The sequence below is a fragment of the Dermochelys coriacea genome, chromosome 8 (genome assembly GCF_009764565.3).
Source record: "Dermochelys coriacea isolate rDerCor1 chromosome 8, rDerCor1.pri.v4, whole genome shotgun sequence".
NCBI classification, from domain to species: domain Eukaryota; kingdom Metazoa; phylum Chordata; order Testudines; family Dermochelyidae; genus Dermochelys; species Dermochelys coriacea.
Genome location: NC_050075.1, coordinates 53973462 through 53995571, shown reverse-complemented (window position 1 = coordinate 53995571; position 22110 = coordinate 53973462). Strand labels below are relative to the sequence as shown.

The 22110-nt window shown below is 47.2% G+C and overlaps 1 protein-coding gene across 2 annotated transcripts; it reads left to right on the top strand.

The window, feature by feature from the left end:
* On the top strand, positions 1-12586 carry LOC119860659. 2 transcript variants are annotated; one of them, XM_043491505.1, is made up of 2 exons: positions 1-517; positions 9392-12586. In XM_043491505.1, exon 2 carries the CDS (start codon positions 9573-9575, stop codon positions 12156-12158), a length of 2586 nt encoding a protein of 861 aa, XP_043347440.1. In that variant the 5' UTR covers positions 1-517; positions 9392-9572; the 3' UTR covers positions 12159-12586. The 2 variants fall into 2 exon arrangements, with proteins under 2 accessions (XP_043347440.1, XP_038270590.1); XM_038414662.2 differs by having other exon boundaries at positions 9377-12586.
* The last annotated feature ends 9524 nt before the right edge of the window (positions 12587-22110 follow it).

Below are 22110 nucleotides of genomic sequence, written 5' to 3'. Positions count from 1 at the left end.
AGTAAATAAAGGGAATTTGGATGCAGGCCTCTGAAATGAGCAGGAGTCAGGCTAACTCTAGCTTTAATAACGCGAGATTTGTAGAAGCGGGGATAGTGCGAAGCGAGTGGGAAACGAACTGTGAAAGAGGCTGTTGTGACCTTGTATTAGATAAGAATAGAATGTAGACTATAAGAGAAATTGGTGAGAAAAATAAGATATCATGAAGGAATATGTATAAACAATATGCAGCTGTTGCTTATTATTGTCTGTAATAAAGGTATAAATGCTTGCTCTAATTGTTTATCTTTAGAGAGACCTGCCTAGGTGGGGGAAACCCTGTGTCCTAGTGCACTCTCTCCCTCTGTGCAATTGCTTGAGATAATAAAGTGTATCTGACTTGCTGCACCCAACCTGAGAGTGAGAACTGTGTTTTTCTCCGACAATTTGGGGGCTCATCCAGGATGGCAACGCCTGTGGAGACAACGGCAGCTGCTGCGGACCGTTCCCCTTCGAACCCCATGGCGCCACAATAGAGGTAAGAGACCTTTTGAAATCTCTATTGGGGTATCGGAGGAGGACTGCCCGTGAGGCCGTCTGTCCCTTTTGGGCTTACGCCATCCAAACTTATTGATTGTGCAGCAAGATCAGATACAGAGCGGTGCTGGGGAACTGTTTTGCCGTCCCCAACAAGGTTAGTTTGATGTGGTGCTGGGGACTTAGTTTTGCCACCCCCAATAAGGTTAATGCATAAGGTTAATGCATTAGGTTATTGCACCGGGGCTGAGGGGTTGTTACCGCCTCAAAGGTTGTATTAAGTCTGGACATAAAGCACTAAGATTATTGTACAGGACATGCATCGTGGTGTGAAGATACAGAGGCCTTGGTGTGTGTTAGTGTGAATGAGGGCCACCGAAAGACGCCCAGAGCTCCCTGCGAAGCTGTAAGCTCGTGACTGGGGATATCTCTAACGCAAGCTCAGTGGCTGCATCTTAGTGGATCGGTAAAAGATCCGACCCAAGGCGGCTGTCTCTGCATGGCATGACCGGCGAGGGGTTTGCCTGGGTCTAGGATTGTGTGACCCCATCTCTCCTCCCACTTCTCCTCCCCGTTTGAACCACTGACTAGTCTAATCACCTCACCGGAGGCAATTAGAGTATGTGGCCTCCTCTCTCTGAGGCTAGCCGACGCTCTTTGCTGAAGGGGGTGTAGGAGGGTCGTGGACATCCTCGATAAATCTTTCCTGTGTGAGTGCCTGAGGAGAGAGAGTGAGAATTCCTTAGCTCATGAGCTGCTGAGCAGACAGGGCGCCTCCCCCGGTGTGTGTGTGATTGGAAAATGGGTGGGGGACAGTCTAAGAATTCCCCCTCACCTCCTAAGGGTACCCCTGCATACCACATGTATGTGTATTATGGTCCCAAAACCTGCAGATATTTAGAAAACTGGAATTTTTACACACGTGATAATCCATCTAAACAATTCCCACTAGAAGGTACCTTTAATTTAGATAAACTTACACACCTCAGAGGAACCCTTACATCATCAAAAGCCTCTGATAAACAGTGGGAGCAATTTGTCTATTGGTGGGAGGAAGCGACAAAGAGACTCCACGAGTCTCGGGTGCGGAGTCTAAAGGACTCCCAGGAAAAATTAAAAACTCAAGTGCAGGACTTAAAACATAAATGCAAAGCATCTGGATGCCTCCCTGCCCGAGCAATTCCCTCTGTTCCTGTATATCCCCAATTGGTCAAGACTGAGAATGAGGGGGAAGCTGCTGAGGACACTGTGGATTTTTTCAGCAATGTTCCACAGCAGCCGCCATTGCCTCCTCCCCTTCCGCAGGCTGTGCCTGCTAATGATCTCCCCGCAGCAACGTCAGTCTCACCAACCCATGTATCGACTAAGCAGATTACTTCTTCTCCTGGGGGAGGGCCTTCCTCTTCACCGCAAAGAAGTGATTCCGATACCAGCCCCTCAACTAGCTCACCTGATCCTGATCCTTCTGGCCCAAGAATCTACCACACTAGGAGCCAGGTATCAGCGCTCCAGGCTCCCGTAAGAGAATTGCCTGGTGCTGGAGGAGATTTGGTTATAGTTCATGCCCCGTGGACACCAGGGGATCTTAGAAACTTGGTAAAAGAATTTCCTAATGTCAGAGAGGAGCCAGAAAAGTTTAGAGAAGAGCTCCGGACAGTGATTCAGTGTTATAATCCATCATGGGCGGACGTTAATCAGCTCTTGCAAGTAGTTATGCCAGCCGAAGTTCGACAACGGCTTTCCAGGCAGGCTGATTGGCCCGATGCTGACCCTGGAATTGAACGTGATTTAAGAGAGGCTAGAGACCGTCTTTTGAACTCCATTGTGGAGGTTTGCCCTAAGAAAACAGATTGGACAAAGATTAACAACTGTAAACAGAACAAAGGAGAGCCCCCTGCTGATTATCTAGACAGACTGACTAAGGTATTTGAACAACACTCAGGAATTGCCCAGCCAGCTGAAAATGCCAGAGAGGCAGTAGGGGCTGCCTTTGTTCAGGGACTCTTGCCTAAGGTCCAGCAGCAGTTAAGGACTATCTGCATTGGTTGGCAGACTAAACCCCTTTCTGAATTGGTGACAGTTGCCAACCATTGTACAGCTTGCATAGAGCAGAAGAAGGAAAGTACTGAAACAAAACTTTTGGCTTTGCAGTTGCAAACTTATCAATATAGAGGCCGTGGGGTAATGAGCGGAGGACGAGGACGAGGTCGGGGGAGAGGGAAAGGTCCCTCATATCCTGCCTCAACAGGGAATACTGCATGCCACTTTTGTGGCCCAGAGGGACGCTGGAGGAACGAATGCCCAAACCGATCATCTCAGAATCCTCCACCCTCTTTCCCAAATCCTGAAGCACCGGCCTTTCCCCCACCAATTCTTATTAGGACAGCCTGAGGGAACGTAACTGCATCATGAATCCTTTAATTCCTATTAATCAAGAAGGCCCATATGTAAATTGTAAAGTTGCAGGACAATCTGTTGCTTGTCTTGTGGATACTGGAGCTAGCTGATCAGCCTTAAGATCCTTAGAATTTCCCTCTGTTCCCTTGTCATCGTCATCTATTAATGCCATTGGCATTTCAAACCAACCTGTTCCACATCCTGTCACAAAAACCTTTTCTATTTCACTGGGGCTCCTTTCTGACCAACACGAGTTCTTCCTTAGCCCCTCCTCCCCTGTGAATTTGCTGGGAAGGGATATTTTGTGCAAATTAGGCTGTACTATCTGCTGCACACCAGATGGCGTATTCTTACAAATTCCTGATGAGAATACCAATCTGGTGTTGGCCGCACTTCATAGAGCAGAGCCAACTAAATTGCAGACAGCTCTCAGCCCTGATTTTGTTTATTTGCTATCACAAGTTCCCCCTTATCTTTGGTCTTGACATGCAAATGAAGTGGGACAGATTCAAACAGCCAAACCAGTTAAGATTCTTGGGATTTGTTTGGTTTTTTTTGTGCATCACATCTTTATTTCAAACAGCGAAAAACTTAAATTCAGCTCTCCACAGCACCAGCTCATGCCTTAGCTGTCCCCTTGCTCTGGGCTCGCTGATACTCTTGCTGCAGCTGGGCCAGCACCTCCCTCTGCTGTTCCGCCTTCTTCTCAGACTCCTGCATTTGCAGATTCTTGTTGACCCTTCTAAACCACTGCCAAAAGTACCACAATACCCACTGCATCCTGAAGCAGAGGAAGGAATAGCTCCAGTAATGGATTCTTTATTACAGCAGGGTATTATTGTTTCCACTACTAGTTTTTGCAATACACCTATCTTTCCTGACAAGAAGACAGGAAAGAACACCTATCGCTTTTTTCAAGATCTCTGTGCGGTTAACGCTGTTGTTTTGCCTCTTTTCCTGTGGTTCCAAATCCAGGTACAATCCTTTCTTGTATTCCCTCTTCAGCCACTTACTTTACTGTTGTGGATCTTTGTTCAGCTTTTTTTTCCATTCCCATTCACTCTGATAGTCAATATTTGTTTGTCTTTACCTACAAAGGATGTAAGTATACCTGGACCCACCTGGTATACTGAGTCTCCATTCCTGTTTTCCCAGATCTTAAAAAAGTATCTGGATGATGTGATCTTTCCAGGCAAATCTGTGCTTATACAATATGTAGATCTTTTGTTGGCATCCTCTTCCTTTGAACCCTGTAAAGTTAATACTTCGGTTCTTTTGATTGCTCTAGCTGCTAAGGGTCACAAGGCATCCAGGGGTGGCAGGTTTGTAGAAATTTTGGTGGTGTCCAGAACCCTCTGACCCCCCCAAACTCTGCCCCCTACCTGCCTAAGGCTCTGGGAGGGAGTTTGGGTGGGGGGAGGAGGTCTGGGGTGCAGGCCCTGGGCTGGGGAAGGGGATTGGGGTGCAGGAGGAGTACAGTCTCTGGGAGGGAGTTTGGGTGCAAAAGGGGTGAGAGATTGGGCTCTGGGAGGAAGTCTGGGTGGGGGAGGGGGTCTGGAGTGCAGGTTCTGGGTTGGAGTTTGGGTGTTGGGTGCAGGCTCCGGGCTGGAGCGGGGGTTGAGGTGCAGGAGGGGGTGAGGGGTGCAGGCTCTGGGATGGAGTTTGGATGTAGGCTCTGGGCTGGGGCAAGGGGTGGGGGTGCAGGAGGGGGTGAGGGGTGCAGGCTCTGGGAGGGAGTTTGAGGGCAGGAGGGTGTGGAGGGAGTAGGTGCAGAGGTGAGGGCTGTGGGGTGGGGCTGGGGAGGAGGGGCTTGGGAGGGGGCACAGGGCTAGGGCAGAGGGTTGGGGTGACGGCTGGGGGGTGGGGCTGGGGGGTTCATGATGCAGTAGGGGGCTCAGGGCTGGGCAGAGGGTTAGGGTGCCAGGGGGTGAGGGCTCTGTCTGGGGCTGGGGATGAGGGGATTGGGGTGTTGGAGAGGCTCAGGATTAGGGCAGAGGGTTAGGGTGCAGGAGGGGGTGAGGGCTGCAAGCCCTGGGACAGAGTTTGTTTGCAGGCTCTGGGAGGGAGTTTGGGTGCAGGAGGGGGGGTGTGGGAAGGGGGTGGGGGTACAGGCTCTGGGATGGAGTTTGGGTGCTGGGTGCAGGTTCTGGGCTGGGGCACAGGGAGGGGGTGCAGTATGGTTTGAGGGGTGCAGGCTCTGAGAGGGAGTTTGGGTGCAGGCTCTGGGAGGGAGTTTGCAGGAAGGAGAGGGTGTGTGGGAAGAGGTGGGGTGCTAGGATAAAATGAAGCTACAATGTGCCAGCACCACAAGATTACAAGGGTCAATTAGAAGTGGAAAGTCAGAAGCAGCACTTGCCTGCTTCAATATATTATATTTTGTTATATCTGTTGTGACGAAGTGGGAATGTTCTTAATGTTTTCTCTGAATACTGTGTGGGTGCCTCAGTTTCCCCTATGCATTTCTTAAGGATCTATGTGGTGGGATAAGGATCTAGGTGGTATGTGATTGTTGTAGAGCCCTAGAGGATCAGTGTGATACTGTCTGCCACACCGTGTGCTTCCCACAGCGAGTCTGCCCAGGCGGGGCTTCTGGGGAAGCTAGAGGGCCCTGCACCCCAACTCTGTGGTCAGACGTGACTCTCAGCCAGCCAGTAAAACAGAAGGAACACAGTCTAAAACAGAGCTTGTAGGTACAGAAAACAGGACCCCTCAGTCAGGTCCATCTTGGGGGGTGGGGAGCCCAGACCCAAGTTCTGGGCCTCTCCCTGTTTCATAAGAACATAAGGACATAAGAATGGCCATACTGGGTCAGACCAAAGTTCCATCCAGCCCAGTATCCTGTCTACCAACAGTGGCCAATGCCAGGTGCCCCAGAGTGAGTGAACCTAACAGGTAATGATCAAGTGATCTTTCTCCTGCCATCCATCTCCTCCCTCTGACAAACAGAGGCTAGAGACACCATTCCTTACCCATCCTGGCTAGTAGCCATTAATGAACTTAACCTCCATGAATTTATCAAGTTCTCTTTTAAACCCTGTTATAGTCCTAGCCTTCACAACCTCCTCAAGCAAGGAGTTCCACAAGTTTAAACCTGTGGCTGGGTGAAGAACTTCCTTTTATTTGTTTTAAACCTGCTGCCCATTAATTTCATTTGGTGGCCCCTAGTTCTTATATTATGGGAATAAGGAAATAACTTTTCCTTATTCACTTTCTCCACACCACTCATGATTTTATATACCTCTATCATATCCCCCCTTAGTATCCTCTTTTCCAAGCTGAAAAGTCCTAGCCTCTTTAATCTCTCCTCATATGGAACCTGATCCAAACCCCTAATCATTTTAGTTGCCCTTCTCCGAACCTTTTCTAATGCCAGTATATCTTTATTGAGATAAGGAGACTACATCTGTACTCAGTATTCAAGATAGTGGGTGCACCATGGATTTATATAAGGGCAATAAGATATTCTCTGTCTTATTCTCTATCCCTTTTTTAATGATTCCTAACATCCTATTTGCTTTTTTGACTGCTGCTGCACACTGTGTGGATGTCTTTGGAGAACTATCCACGATGATGCCAAGATCTTTTTCCTGATTAGTTGTAGCTAAATTAGCCCCCATCATATGTATAGTTGGGGTTATTTTTTCCAATTTGCATTACTTTACATTTATCTACATTAAATTTCATTTGCCATTTTGTTGCCCAGTCACTTAGTTTTGTGAGATCATTTTGAAGTTCTTCACAGTTTGCTTTGGTCTTAACTACGTTGAGCAGTTTAGTATCCCCAGCCAGCTCCAAACTGACACTCCCTCCAGCCTTTTCTCTGGCCTTTGTCTCTTTTCTGGACAAGGAGGCCACCTGATCTCTTTGTTCTCCAACACCTTCAGTTGGCACTTGCAGGGGAGGGCCCAGGCCATCAGTTGCCAGGAGACAGGATGTCCATCATTCTCTGTGCAGACAACATCACACTGGCCCTCTAGGACTCTACAACAATCACACACCCTTATCCCACCACCGAGATCCTTAAGAAATGCATAGGGGAAACTGAGGCACCCACATAGTATTCAGAGAAAATATTAAGAACATTTCCACTTCGTAAAACCTGTATACAAACAATTATATACTTTAAAAGGTGTAAAATAATCAAGTATTGTGCTAAACACAATCATACCCCAAACTGACTGCCAAATTTAAGTTGTTTTTCCCCTCAAGTGAGGGCTCTGGGGTGGGGCTGGGGATGAGTGGTTCACAGTGCAGGAGGGGGCTCAGGGTTGGGGTGCAGGCTCTGGGGTGGGGTAAGGCCGGGGATGAGGAGCTTGGGGTGCAGACAGGCTGCCCCAAGGTTAGGGTCAGAGAGGCCTCCCCCCCCGCCACCAGCAGCAGCGAGCTCCGGACGAGAGACCCCTCCTCCCCCCTGCTGCCCCTCACCATAGCCTCACTGGGGATGAAGGATAGGGCTGCCCCTTGCCCAGCATGGGGCAGGAGTGGTGGCTGCAGGGGGAGGGGGCACATCGGGGTCAAACACTCACCGAAGCCCCAGCAGCTGCTCAGGTGAGTGAGGTCCACTCTGATGATCGTGTTTCCTGGAAGCCCCCTCAGCATCTCCTCTTGGTGGGTGCCGGGGCCCCCTGCTGCCCCTCACCATAGCCTCACTGGGGATGAAGGATAGGGCTGCCCCTTGCCCAGCATGGGGCAGGAGTGGTGGCTGCAAGGGGAGGGGGCACATCAGGGGGTCAAACACTTACCGAAGCCCCAGCAGCTGCTCAGGTGAGTGAGGTCCACTCTGATGATCGTGTTTCCTGGAAGCCCCCTCAGCATCTCCTCTTGGTGGGTGCTGGGGGAGGGGAGGGCTGGCAAGCACATGTGTGCCTCCTCCCCCTCCCCGTCCTGAGGTGCAGCAGCCAGCTGCCCCAGTGGTGTCTCTTGTGCTGTTGCCATAGGCACCAACAGCAGCAGCTGGAAGTGCAGGCAGACAAGGGAGAGCCGTGTGCCACCGCTTTCATTCAGGCAGGGACGCTCCGGGGCTGGGAAGGGCACAGGGCGCTCCGGGACTGGGGCCCGCTCCAATGAAGTGAGCTGTAGCTCACGAAAACTTACGCTCAAATAAATTTGTTAGTCTCTAAGCTGCCACAAGTCCTCCTTTTCTTTTTGCAACTACAGACTAACACGGCTGCTACTCTGAAATCTTTCTTCCTTCTGTGTTTTCAGCCCAGGTGGCTGAGCTCATAGCCTTAACTCGAGCCTGAATTTTGGCTCAGGATCAAGCAGTTACTATCTATACAAATTCTCGCTATGCCTTTGGAGTGGTACATGATTATGGTCTGCTTTGGAAGTACAGAGGTTTTCTTACATCCACTGGTTCTCCTATTAAGAATAATTTGTATGTATCTGCTCTGTTGGATGCCCTTTTATTGCCCAAAGCTATTGCTGTTGTCAAATGTACAGCTCACCAAATCCCTCATAATGAAGTTACACGTGGAAATGCTTTGGCTGATTCTACAGCCAAAACTGCAGCCCTTTCTGCCCCTCAGGCTGCATATACTTGTGTCTTAATCAAGCAGCCTCCGTTAGCTTCCCTTGAAGATCTTGCCAAGATCCAGGAGGCAGCGCCAGAAGCCGAGAAATGTTCTTGGAGTGCTGCTGGATGCATTTTACACACTGATCACCTTTGGCATTCTCCAGATGGCTGCCTGGTGGCGCCTAAGATGCGTTTCCCCTATTTTGCTCATGTATACCACGGAATGGCACACATAAGCAAAGGGGGGATGGTTGCTGTAGTTAAACGAGACTGGTATGCACCGGACTTCTCCTCTGTGGACCAGCACTACTGCTAACAATGTGTGATTTGTCAGCAACACAACATTGGTAAAGCTGTTAAAGTTAAGCAGGCAGCCCATCCCTCTCCCTGGGGACCTTTTGTAAATATTCAGATTGATTTTATTCAAATGTCTAAATGTTGTAATTATGAATATGTGTGAGTTTTACTTGATGTATTCTCAAATTGGGTTGAGGCCTTTCCCTGTAAAAAGGCAGATGCCAAGACTGTTGTGAAGCTTCTGCTTAAGGATTTTGTACCATGATTTGGCATCCCTGTGAGTATCAACAGTGATCGTGGAACTCATTTTACTGGACAGATTGTGCAGCCTTACAGATTCAGCACAACCTCAACTGCCCCCACCATCCGCAGTCTGCTGGGACAGTGAAACATCAGAATGGGATTTTGAAAAATAAACTGGCCAAGATCTGTGCAGAGACGAACTTAAAGTTGCCAGATGCCCTCCCACTGGCATTAATGAGTATGAGGGCCACTCCCAATCGAAAGACTGGACTCAGCCCTCATGAGATGCTAACCGGGCGCCCGATGCGATGACTGGCTGCGCCCCTGCTGACCCTTGCCCAGATGGACATTCATTTAATGGATGACATAATGCTTAATTATTGTCAGGCACTAATGAAATGTGTTAAGTCCTTTTATACACAGGTGAAAGAAGCCCTACCCAAGGATCCTGAGCGCCCCTGCCACTCGCTGGAACCAGGAGACTGGGTCTACATAAAGGTCCGTCAGCGAAAGACCGCCCTGGCCCCACGCTGGAAAGGTCCTTACCAAGTCCTGCTAACCACCAACACTGCTGTGAAGTGCCAAGGACTGACTACCTGGACCCATGCTTCTCAGTGCAAAAAGGCCCCTCCATCTCGGGATGATTCCCCGACTGATAATCAGTATATCTCTCCTCCTGATGCTGCTGTTCCATCTGGACAGCAGGAGAAAAGGACAAGGTGAAGTGCTAGTAACCTCTCCCTTGTCCACTGACAGACCTACTGCACCTTTGAATTTTGCTAGAAGAATCAAAGCATTTCAGAGTGATGTGCTAGTAACCTCTCCCCTGTATAATGCAAAACCACGACTGTTCCAAGAGAGAAGAAGGAACACCCGCTCTGCTGAAACCACCAAGATCCAAGGATTCCTGACTACAAAAGACATTGAGAATTGGCCTTGGTGGCAAAGACGGAGCATTGTACATTGGCAGGGAGGGAGTTGCGGGATGTATTCTTGGGAATGTGGAGTGAAGTGGTGGGGTGGGTTTATTCCAGGGGCTGGAATCTGTGCTTATGGGCAAATACCAGCAGAATGCACTGCCCTCCCTAATTGGCTTCCAGATGATGAATACCAAAAACGCCTTACTGCCACGAACATTACTCCCACCATCCCCTCCACCTTTGCCACCACTCCTGTAAGTTACCCAAATACAGATGATACTGTATATTCTAATGAAACCTATTGGCCAAGACCTTCACATCTGAGTGACGTATTGAAATTTTGTTCAGAAAACCTATTTTTTAAGGTTCATAATAGTTCATATGAGAGAACAATTGAATGGAAAACAAATGGATCAGTGGAAATAGAAATATATGATATCACTACAGATGAACCCCGAGAATCAGAAATTGCGATTAGTGGGTTCTATAGCGAAGTAGATATGATGGTCGTTCCTGGAGTCTGTAAACTGTTAGATGAAAGAGGCCCTCATTGTTATTTGGTCACCCAATTAGTGAATAACCAAACATATACCCAAAGAGTTTGTTCTGTAACTGGAAATTTTACCTGTACTGAAATGATTCCAGTAACTAATAATTTAACCTGTACCATATTGCAATATACCCCCTCTTATGCCATTGATGCTAATGCCTCTCAGAAGTATATAAAGGTGTTTAGCCAACAGATGTGGTATAGTACTGTACCAGAAAGAGATGTAGTAGGATATCGATGGACTGTGATTAATACTACACTAGGGACTATAAAATTCACACTGCCCTTGTCCAGTTTTCAGATCACCTCTACATATCCAAATTGCTCAAGAGGGGCTGCCATTAGGTTAGCACAACAAAGGGCCTGGGTTTCTTCTAGGAAGAAAAGGGACTTAGATGGATCCCTATGGGATGGGGCCAATAGTGCAGCAGCAATTTGGAATATTTATAGAAACCAAGAACATGAAGAGAAATTAGGACAATTGGAAAAAGCCACTGGCCTTATAACTGGAGCACAACTAACCCAGGTTCAGGCTGGAGTTGGTGAATTACGTGTTATCTCCGCCCTTAGTTCAATGACCCAGAAGCTGTTGACAGAGATGGTACTGAATATCACTGAGGCTGGGAAGGCATTGCAGTGGGATCTGGCTTGCTCAGAAATCCAGGATTTCCTGAATGACCAGCTGATGGCCATTCGGAGTGATCTAGAGCATCAGGCCTGGCCTACTGCCCTTACAGACACTTCAGGCGTATCATCTGATCTGTGGCCATGGAGACACACTTGGAGATTTTCTGGGTGGAGGTGCAGACGTTCGCAGTGTTCCTTCCAAGCATACGGACCTGTTGGAGGGATGTGGGCTCCCACATACCGAATCCTGCCGGGTCCGTGGGGAGGATGCATGTGGGACTGGGTAATTCACCGAGACATTTGGGAACTTAGACTACCTGGTATGCCTAATCGATTTTTAGTCAGTGCTCCCAGAATAACACCCGACATTTGGATAGGGATAGGGAGTCAATGGACATTCTGGCCGTTAGAACCCCCACAGCTTCAGTGTGTACGTAAACTGAAGCCAGGGGAAGTTGTCACCGTTCATGACAACGTTTGTTGGGAGGGTATAGGACAAGGAACTACCCTGACAGGACACCTACTCTTCCAAGCTAATGATAGCTGTGTGCATGTTGAGGCCACCATGTTACAAGATATTCATTTTAATCTCACCACTGCTGCAGGCAACCATATTATTTATTGGCCTGCAGATAGAATTTTACAATCAGCCCTTAGGTTTCAGATACCCTTGAACTGGACCACCCTAGTACCTGATCGATTTCAAAATTTACTTTCAATTCTACCAGAGATTCAGAAAATTACTGAATTACAAGGGCAACTTCATATGCTTCAAAATATATATCAAGTTGAAAAGTATGCCTTTCATACCGCTTATAGAGTGTCTACTTTATGTACTAAGTATGATGTATTGTGTTTTGTGACTAAAACTGTGCAACAACCCCATCATATTATCACTATGGGAATGTTATTGCTTGTATTGTTGTTATTTGGTTTAGGGTTATGTTATTGTTGTTATAAAGGACGTAACAATAATAATACTTTACATGTCCATACTAACCATGCATTGTCATTGTATCCAATTAAAACCCCTAAGGTTGAAGTATTTGATGAAGAGTTTGAAATACAAAATTTAATGAAAATGGAAATTTAAAATTGATAGTTGTGCTGGAAGCACAAAAGGGGGGAGTGTGGAAGTAGATAAAGGGAATTTGGATGCAGGCCTCTGAAATGAGCAGGAGTCAGGCTAACTCTAGCTTTAATAATGTGAGATTTGTAGAAGCGGGGATAGTGCGAAGCGAGTGGGAAACGAACTGTGAAAGAGGCTGTTGTGACCTTGTATTAGATAAGAATAGAATGTAGACTATAAGAGAAATTGGTGAGAAAAATAAGATATCATGAAGGAATATGTATAAACAATATGCAGCTGTTGCTTATTATTGTCTGTAATAAAGGTATAAATGCTTGCTCTAATTGTTTATCTTTAGAGAGACCTGCCTAGGTGGGGGAAACCCTGTGTCCTAGTGCACTCTCTCCCTCTGTGCAATTGCTTGAGATAATAAAGTGTATCTGACTTGCTGCACCCACTCTGAGAGTGAGAACTGTGTTTTTCTTTCTATATGGCAGGGTGACCCCAACACACCCAGTATGCCCTGTACTGCCCAAACCTCTCCCAGACAATACAAGTTATATTAAGTCACTTACTCCTTTAAAGACTAATATGCACACAACTCGTCGTCCCAAAAGGAGTTATCCAGACACATCAATTTAAAATACACTGGATTAGATAAAACAGGTTAATTAACTACAAAGAGATCAATTTTAAGTGAGTACAAGTAACAAGGCATAAAAGTCAAAAAATGGCTACAAGTAAAAACAAAGATATGATGTTTACTATTACCTGATTTAGCAAAATACATTAGATTCCAGCAAAGTTTCTCACCATATGCTTTCAGCAGTCTTGCTGACCCATCCCTGTAGGTCAGGATCCCTTCTCCCCATAGTCCAACAAATGCTTCCTTTGTTGCTTCAGGTGCAGCGAATGTGACGGGCTGGGCTACCTTGGGCTGTTTGTCCCTCCTTTTTATAGTTTCAGTCCCCCTCTTGAAACACATTTCCAGATGGGCAGTGGGAGACAAAGAGTGTATGTGGAAGGATGTTCCCTGCTGCTTTTTTCTCACCCCTATGAGCTTTCTTTTTTCCTCTTGCTGCTTGATTACTCTGTTTACTACATAAATGCAGGATAGACCTCTTTGCCAACCTTGGTTTGGGCAGGGCTGTAGGGTTTGGAACATGTGTTAATAACACCATACAGTGGAATCTTATAACTTTACATTTCAATGTTGCCAAATACTGGCCTCAGACCAGCAAATTTTGAGTTTTCAGATGATACCTTACAAGGCATATGTTATACCAAGATGATTACAATAGTGTGTATTCTACCACAAAACCCATCTTTCAGCTGAACGTGTGCAGAAAGGGATTTTATTCTTTTTAAAAGGGGCTAAAAAGGCGGGAGCTAGGAAAAGATTACAAAAAAAACCTCCCTTCCCCTATCTTCTGTCTGTCATAACTATTTAGGTTGGCTCTGATCCTACAATCAATTGGAGCCATGCCGGTGGTAACTCACATCCCCATGGAGCCCCTCTGAAGTCCAGGGATGCAAGGATCTGCCCACACAGACCTGATGGCAGGATCAAGGCCTTATATTGGGAGTTCTTCGGGGCAAGTCCTTCATCTTCATAAGACTGCAGCAATCATACCTCGCACATTGTGAGCACTAATGGATATAAATGATTATAGGGAGCTCCTTGTGGCAGAGGGCCTGTCTTAGTACATCTTTATTAATGGGGCTAGCTCTTTATTTCTCTCTCCCTCCTCATCTACACTATTAAGGCTCTAGCGATGAAGAAAGGAGGGACTGTGAGAGAGATTTGTATAAAAATAGGAGGGGGATAAAGGGCCTGGTTCCTAGATCCTTGGGCCTGGTTAACTAAAATTGTCTTTCTTCAGGGAAGAACTTTATATTAAAGGGGAAGTGTCATCCACACACTGAGTCAGCCATTTCCACCCTTCTAGCTTTCCTTGTGAGAACCTCAGGGTAGAGTGAAATACAAGAGAATCCCTTGCAGAAATGCAGCTCCCCAGTTCAGATGATCTGACTTCATACCAGCTTCCGACCCTCACTCTGTGCTCTACAGTCCCAGTCTCCCACAGAAAGGAAACCAATAGCACACATGACATCTTACCTATCACGGTGATGGGCACCTTAGAAATACCATAGAAGGATGTGCTCAGGCTGGACCCAGCCTGTGGCCTTCATTGGCTAGGGAAGGGGAGCAGAAACAGCAGGAAGCTATCACCCAGCAACTTAGTAGCAGTTTCCATAGCAACAGAACTCACTGTGGTACAAGGCAGCAGCTTTTGTTCTCTGGCCTGAGGACTGCAAGCCTCTTTCTCTCTGCAATGTTGATGCAGCCCAGAGCTTGTGCTAGGTGAGGTTACTCTGAGCCCTGGTCTACACTAGGAGTTGAGGTAGAATTTAGCAGCGTTATCTAGATTTAATCCTGTACCCATCCACATGACGAAGCCCTTTTTTTCGACATAAAGGGCTCTTAAAATCGATTTCCTTACTCCACCCCCGACAAGGGGATTAGCGCTGAAATCGACCTTGCCGGGTCGAATTTGGGGTACCGTGGATGCAATTAGACGGTATTGGCCTCCGGGAGCTATCCCAGAGTGCTCCATTGTGACCGCTCTGGACAGCACTCTCAATTCAGATGCACTGGCCAGGTAGACAGGAAAAGGCCCACGAACTTTTGAATTTCATTTCCTGTTTGGCCAGCGTGGCAAGCTGCAGGTGAGTGCAGAGCTCATCAGCAGAGGTGACCATGATGGAGTCCCAGAATCGCAAAAGAGCTCCAGCATGGACTGAACGGGAGGTACGGGATCTGATCGCTGTATGGGGAGAGGAATCCGTGCTATCAGAACTCCGTTCCAGTTTTCAAAATGCCAAAACATTTGTCAAAATCTCCCAGGGCATGAAGGACAGAGGCCATGACAGGAACCCGAAGCAGTGCCACACGAAACTTCAGGAGCTGAGGCAAGCCTACCAGAAAACCAGAGAGGCAAACGGCCGCTCTGGGTCAGAGCCCAAAACATGCTACTTCTATGATGAGCTGCATGCCATTTTAGGGGGTTCAGCCTCCACTACCCGAGCCATGTTGTTTGACTCCTTCAATGGAGATGGAGGCAACATGGAAGCAGGTTCTGGGGACAAGGAAGATGATGATGATGAGGTTGTAGATAGTTCATAGCAAGCAAGCGGAGAAACTGGTTTTCCCGACAGCCAGGAACTGTTTCTCACCCTGGACCTGGAGCCAGTACCCCCCCAAACCCACCCAAGGCTGCCTCCCGGATCCACCACGAGAGAAGGGACCTCTGGTGAGTGTACCTTTTTAAATAGTATACATGGTTTAAAAGCAAGCGTATTTAATGATTAATTTGCCCTGGCATTCACGGTCAGTACAGCTACTGGAAAAGTCTGTTAACGTGTCTGGGGATGGAGTGGAAATCCTCCAGGGAGATCTCCATAAAGCTCTCCTGGATGTACTCCCAAATCCTTTGCAAAAGGTTTCTGGGGAGGGCAGCCTTATTCCGTCCACTATGGTAGGACTTTACCTACCAGGCTGGGTCCACTTTACCACGCCAGGCCAGTAGCACGTAGTCGGGAATCATTGCAGAACAAAGCTTTGCAGTGTATGTTTGCTGGTGTTCAAACAACATCCGTTCTTTATCTCTCTGTGTTATCCTCAGGAGAGTGATATCATTCATGGTCACCTGGTTGAAATAGGGTGCTTTTCTTAAGGGGACATTCAGAGGTGCCCGTTCCTGCTGGGTTCTTTGCTTGTAGCTGAACAGAAATGTTCCCTGCTGTTAGCCACGGGAAGGTATGAGGGGTTAGACATGTGGTAGGGGAGGCAAAATGCGACCTTGTAATGAAAGCACATTTGCTATGTATGTAATGTTAAGAGCAAGGTTTACTGTGAAAGAGTGTACCCATTGTTCTATAAAATGTGTCTTTTAAAATACCACTGTCCCTTTTTTTTTCCCCACCAGCTGCATGTGTTTCAAGGATCACAGGACCTTCTCCTTCCCAGAGGCTAGCAAAGATTAGAAGGTGGAAAAAACGCACTTGCGATGAAATGTTCTCTGAGCTCATGCTATCCTCCCACGCTGACAGAGCACAGACGAATGCGTGGAGGCAGACAATGTCAGAGTGCAGGAAAGCACAAAATGACTGTGAGGAGAGGTGGCAGGCTGAAGAGAGTAAGTGGCGGGCTGAAGAGAAGGCTGAAGGTGAAAGGTGGTGGCAGCATGATGAGAGGAGGCAGGATTCAATGCTGAGGCTGCTGGAGGATCAAACAAATATGCTCCAGCGTATGGTTGAGCTGCAGGAAAGGCAGCAGGAGCACAGACCGCCACTACAGCCCCTGTGTAACCAACCACCCTCCTCCCCAAGTTCCATAGCCTCCTCATCCAGACGTCCAAGAATGCGGTGCGGGTGCCTCCGGCCACCTAGCTGCTCCACCCCAGAGGATTGCCCAAGCAACAGAAGGCTGGCATTCCATAATTTTAAACTTTTAAAGTGCTGTGTGGCTTTGTCTTTCCCTCTTCCACCACCCCTCCCAGTGCTTCCCTCCTCCACCACCCCTTCCGGGCTACCTTGGCAGTTATCCCCCTATTTGTGTGATGAATTAATAAAGAATGCATGAATGTGAAGCAACAATGACTTTATTGCCTCTGCAAGCAGTGATTGAAGGGAGGAGAGGAGGGTGGTTAGCGTACAAGGAAGTAGAGTGAACCAAGGGGTGGGGGGTTCATCAAGGAGAAACAAACAGAACGTTCACACTGTAGCCTGGCCAGTCATGAAACTGGGTTTCAAAGCTTCTCTGATGCGCACCGCACCCTCCTGTGCTCTTCTAATCACCCTGGTGTCTGGCTGTGTGTAACCAGCAGCCAGGCGATTTGCCTCAACCTCCCACTCCACCATAAACGTCTCCCCCTTACTGTCACAGACATTGTGGAGCACACAGCAAGCAGTAATAACAGTGGGAATATTGGTTTTGCTGAGGTCTAACCGAGTCAGTAACCTGCAACAGCACGCTTTTAAACGTCCAAATGCACATTCAACCACCATTCTGCACTTGCTCAGCCTGTAGTTGAACAGCTCCTGATTACTGCCCAGGCTGCATGTGTATGGCTTCAAGAGCCATGGCATTAAGGGGTAGGCTGGGTCCCCAAGGATAACTATAAGAATTTCAACATCCCCAACGGTTATTTTCTGGTCTGGGAATAAAGTCCCTTCCTGCAGCTTTTGAAACAGACCAGAGTTCCTGAAGATGCAAGCGTCATGTATCTTTCCCGGCCATCCCACATTGATGTTGGTGAAACGTCCCTTGTGATGCACCAGTGCTTGCAGCACTATTGAAAAGTACCCCTTGCGGTTTATGTACTCACCGGCTTGGTGCTCCGGTGCCAAGGTAGGGATATGGGTTCTGTCTATGGCCCCACCACAGTTAGGGAATCCCATTGCAGCAAAGCCATCCACTATGACCTGCACATTTCCCAGGGTCACTACCCTTGAGATCTTCGATTGTGTTGGCTACTTGCATCACAGCAGCCCCTATAGTAGATTTGCCCACTCCAAATTGATTCTCGACTGACAGGTAGCTGTCTGCCATAGCAAGCTTCCACAGGACTATTGCACTCGCTTCTCAACTGTGAGGGCTGCTCTCATCTTGATATTCTTGCGCCTCAGGGCAAGGGAAAGCAAGTCACAAAGTTCCATGAAAGTGCCATTACGCATGCGAAAGTTTCGCAGCCACTGGGAATTGTCCCAGACCTGCAACACTACGCGGTCCCACCAGTTTGTGATTGTTTCCTGGCCCAGAATCAGCGTTCCACAGCATGAACCTGCCCCAGTAGCACCACGATGCCCACATTGCCAGCGCCCGTGCTTTGAGAGAAGTCTGTGTCCATGTCCTCATCACTCTCGTCACCACGCTGACGTCGCCTACTCGCCCGGTTTCGCTTTGCCAGGTTCTGGTGCTGCATATACTGCTGGATAATGCGTGTGGTGTTTAATGTGCTCCTAATTGCCAAAGTGATCTGAGCGGGCTCCATGCTTGCCGTGGTATGGCGTCTGCACAGAAAAAAGGCGCGGAACGATTGTCTGCCGTTGCTCTGACGGAGGTAGGGGCGACTGACGACATGGCTTACAGGGTTGGCTTACAGGGAATTAAAATAAAGAATGCATGAATGTGAAGCAACAATGACTTTATTGCCTCTGCAAGCGGTGATTGAAGGGAGGAGGGGAGGGTGGTTAGTGTACAAGGAAGTAGAGTGAACCAAGGGGCGGGGGGTTCATCAAGGAGAAACAAACAGAACTTTCACACAAAATGCTCTAAGTGCATTAAGTGCATTAACTCAACAGAGTGCTTCCACAGTACCAAGGCTAGCATCGACTTCCAAAGTGTTGCACTGTGGGTAGCTATCCCACAATTCCTGCAGTCTCCGCCAGCCATTGGAATTCTGGGTTGGAGATCCCAGTGCCTAATGGGGCAAAAACATTGTCGCGGGTGATTCTGGGTATATGTCGTCAGGCCCTCCCTCCGTGAAAGCAATGACAGACAATTGTTTCGCACCTTTTTTCCTGAGTTACCTGTGCAGACACCATACCATGGCAAGCATCGAGCCCACTCAGCTCACTGTCACTGTACGTCTCCTGGGTGCTGGCAGACGCGGTTCTGCATTGCTACACAGCAACAACACATTGTTTCTCCTTGATGAACCCCCCGCCCCTTGGTTGAACTCAAAACCCTGGGTTTAGCAGGCCAATGCTCAACCCAATGAACTATCCCTCCCCTTGGTATTTCAGGCAGGACTGAATCTCCATTAAACTTTTCAAGGTGCCCCGACAGACCTCACCAAAATGATTGTTGGCCATTGATTTCACGGCGGGAAGGAGGGAGAGGGGAGCAAATTAATACAAAACAAAGCTGGTGTGTTTCTTGTTTTGATCCACTCCATCTATCTTTTACATCTTTGGCTGGCAGCAGATGGTGCAGCAGGACTGCAAGCCATCCACATCTCCTGGCTGCTCGACAAAAGATGGTGCAATAGGACTACTAGCCATCTTCATCTCCAGCCTGCTCGCCAGAAGACGGTACAATAGGACTGCTGGCAGGACTAAAGAGAATGACCTGGTCGAGTCACTCCTATTTTATTCCCTGTACCCATGTCTGCCCAGGCGCTTCTGACTGACCTTACTGAGGCGGCCAGGAGCACCTCGGACATGATGGCGATGGTTATCAGGCCTATTGCACTGTCTGCTGCCACAAGGCAATGTGTTGTTGCTGTGTAGCAATGCAGAACCGCGTCTGCCAGCACCCAGGAGACGTACAGTGACAGTGAGCTGAGTGGGCTCGATGCTTGCCATGGTATGGCGTCTGCACAGGTAACTCAGGAAAAAAGGTGCGAAACAATTGTCTGTCATTGCTTTCACGGAGGGAGGGCCTAACGACATATACCCAGAATCACCCGCGACAATGTTTTTGCCCCATTAGGCACTGGGATCTCAACCCAGAATTCCAATGGGTGGCGGAGACTGCAGGAATTGTGGGATAGCTACCCACAGTGCAACACTTTGGAAGTCGATGCTAGCCTTGGTACTGTGGAAGCACTCTGTTGAGTTAATACACTTAGAGCATTTTGTGTGGGGACACACACAATCGACTATATAAAAACAATTTCTAAAAAACCGACTTCTATAAATTCGACCTAATTTCGTAGTGTAGACATACCCTCACTCACGTTTCCAGAAGCCTGAGTTCCAATATGTGGGGAGCTTTTGTTAGGAAGCCTTCTTTGCTCTACAACGCGTCTCCATGTCAGTGCTTTACCCTCAGCCACCAAGGTTATCCACTCACACTTCTCCAGGAGGCAGCTGAATCTGTACTGCCCTGATTGCAGGAGGTGATCATTGCAGCTCTTGTAAGGTGTGAGCACAGCCTAGAAGAACTAAAAGCTCTGCACTTCACAATGGGGATAGGGATTTCAGATAGTTGATCCCTTTCATATCATCACCATTATTAATTATTTGTATTAAGTCCTTTATTTTATCAAAAGGCTTATCATTGTTAGATCCTTTTTCTGTACATTTTTTTCTTGCTGATCACTGAGATCTAGTACATGAGACAAATTCTCAATTGGTGCAACACTGTTAGCTTCAGAGGGGTTACATTGGTTTAATCTGGAGCAGAATTTGGCCATTGGTATGTAAAACACACACTCTGCGTTATGGTCTGCCTGCTTGATTTCTTCAGCAGCCACAACTTTGGGGCACACTGCGCCAAATGAAGTATATTTGCTGAGGTATGTTTTATGCAAACCAGATTGGGGACAGGGCAGTGCTCTTCCTCAGGGTGCAAATCCCCTCCAGCCGGAGGAGAATTTCATTTTTCTGGCCTTGTTTCTTAGACAAATGAGAAATCTGCACCAGATAATACTAGGACTGACTTCAGTAGCACTTGCATCCATTTATCAGCATTAAATTTGGCCCAGAGACCTGTGTAGTTGTGTGGGATAAGAGCTCTCTACTGATCAAGGATGAATTAAGCCACTGATGCACAGAGTATTGTTTTATGCTAACACAGTCATGAAAGATAACTATACGCCCTTAAAAACACAAACAAAACAAACAGTTTGCTAGAGTATCACTATAGTAACATACCACAGAGAAATCATTGCACAACAAAAGGCCACTTAACCAAATAAGAATGCATGCTTAAATTTCAGCCCCTCCTCTCTGTGAGCCCTAGTCCTCTTATTATATTTAATTGGCATCTTACCACTGACTTCTATTGGAAGAGAACTGGCATCCTTCATTTCCTTCTCAGTCTCCCCATAGACATCACTAGCTCTCAGACTGATGTGCATTGCTTGCTTTGGCCTTACTTGATAGCTTCTTCCACGTATTTATTATTCCCTGAGTGGAAGAGATCTGCCTGACTCTTCTTCATATCCTCATTCAGACAGATCTACCACCAGAGCTGGTAGGAAACCGGAATTCCTATTCTGTGGGAAATTCCAAAGTAACAAGAAAAAAAATTGTTCCAAATCAGAATAAGTAAAAACATTTTTTTTTCCATTCTGCAGGAAATTTTGGTTCAGGACCATTGAACCATTTTGTTTTGATAGTCTTTCATTTTGACCCATTTAATTTTGACTGTTATATTAAAATATATTTATATTTTCTATTTATATATAAAAATAAAAATTAAATGGATTAAAATGCCAGTCAAAATGATTCATTTAAACTTTTTCTCATTAAAAAATTGAGTCTAAATCAAAACACCTTATGGGAACATTCCGGTTCCTTTCTCCAGATGGAATAGGAGCTTGCTCCATCCACTCCACGCATCGACCTGGTATTGCAGTATCTCCAGGAACGGTGCACCTCCCCTTGGGGAGACTATTGCCGTTAAAAAAAATAGAATCAATTAAAATTGATACACTCAATACTGACTTGGGTTCTCACTCTATTCTATGGGTGTCATATCAGGGACGCTTTAAAAACTCCAGAGCCAAGGAAGAGCTCTGTGTAAGCCCAAAAGCTTGTCCCCTCACCTGTAGAAGTTGGTCCAGTAAAAGATATTACCTTGCCTACCTTATCTCTCTCATATTCTGGGACCAACATAGCTACAAGACCACTGCAAATATTCATGGGAGCATGCTGATTTCAACAAAACTGCATTTTTTGGTGGAAAAACTTTTTCTGTTTAAAACTTTTCAACCAGTATAAGGGACCAGGGTATAGGTAGTCTGGCTTAGCAGTTACAGCTGGGCTGGTGTGCACATGTTAAGAACAGCTATGAGGCATACTCAGTGAGTAAGGATTGGAGTAGTCACTAGAGCAAGGATCAAAGAGCAAGAGTCAGGGTCAGAGTCAGGCCAAGATCAGAGACAGTAAGCCAGGGTCAGGGTCAGAGTCAGGCTGGGGTGAGGTCAGAGACTGGTGATCAGAAAGCAAGGGGGTATCAGCA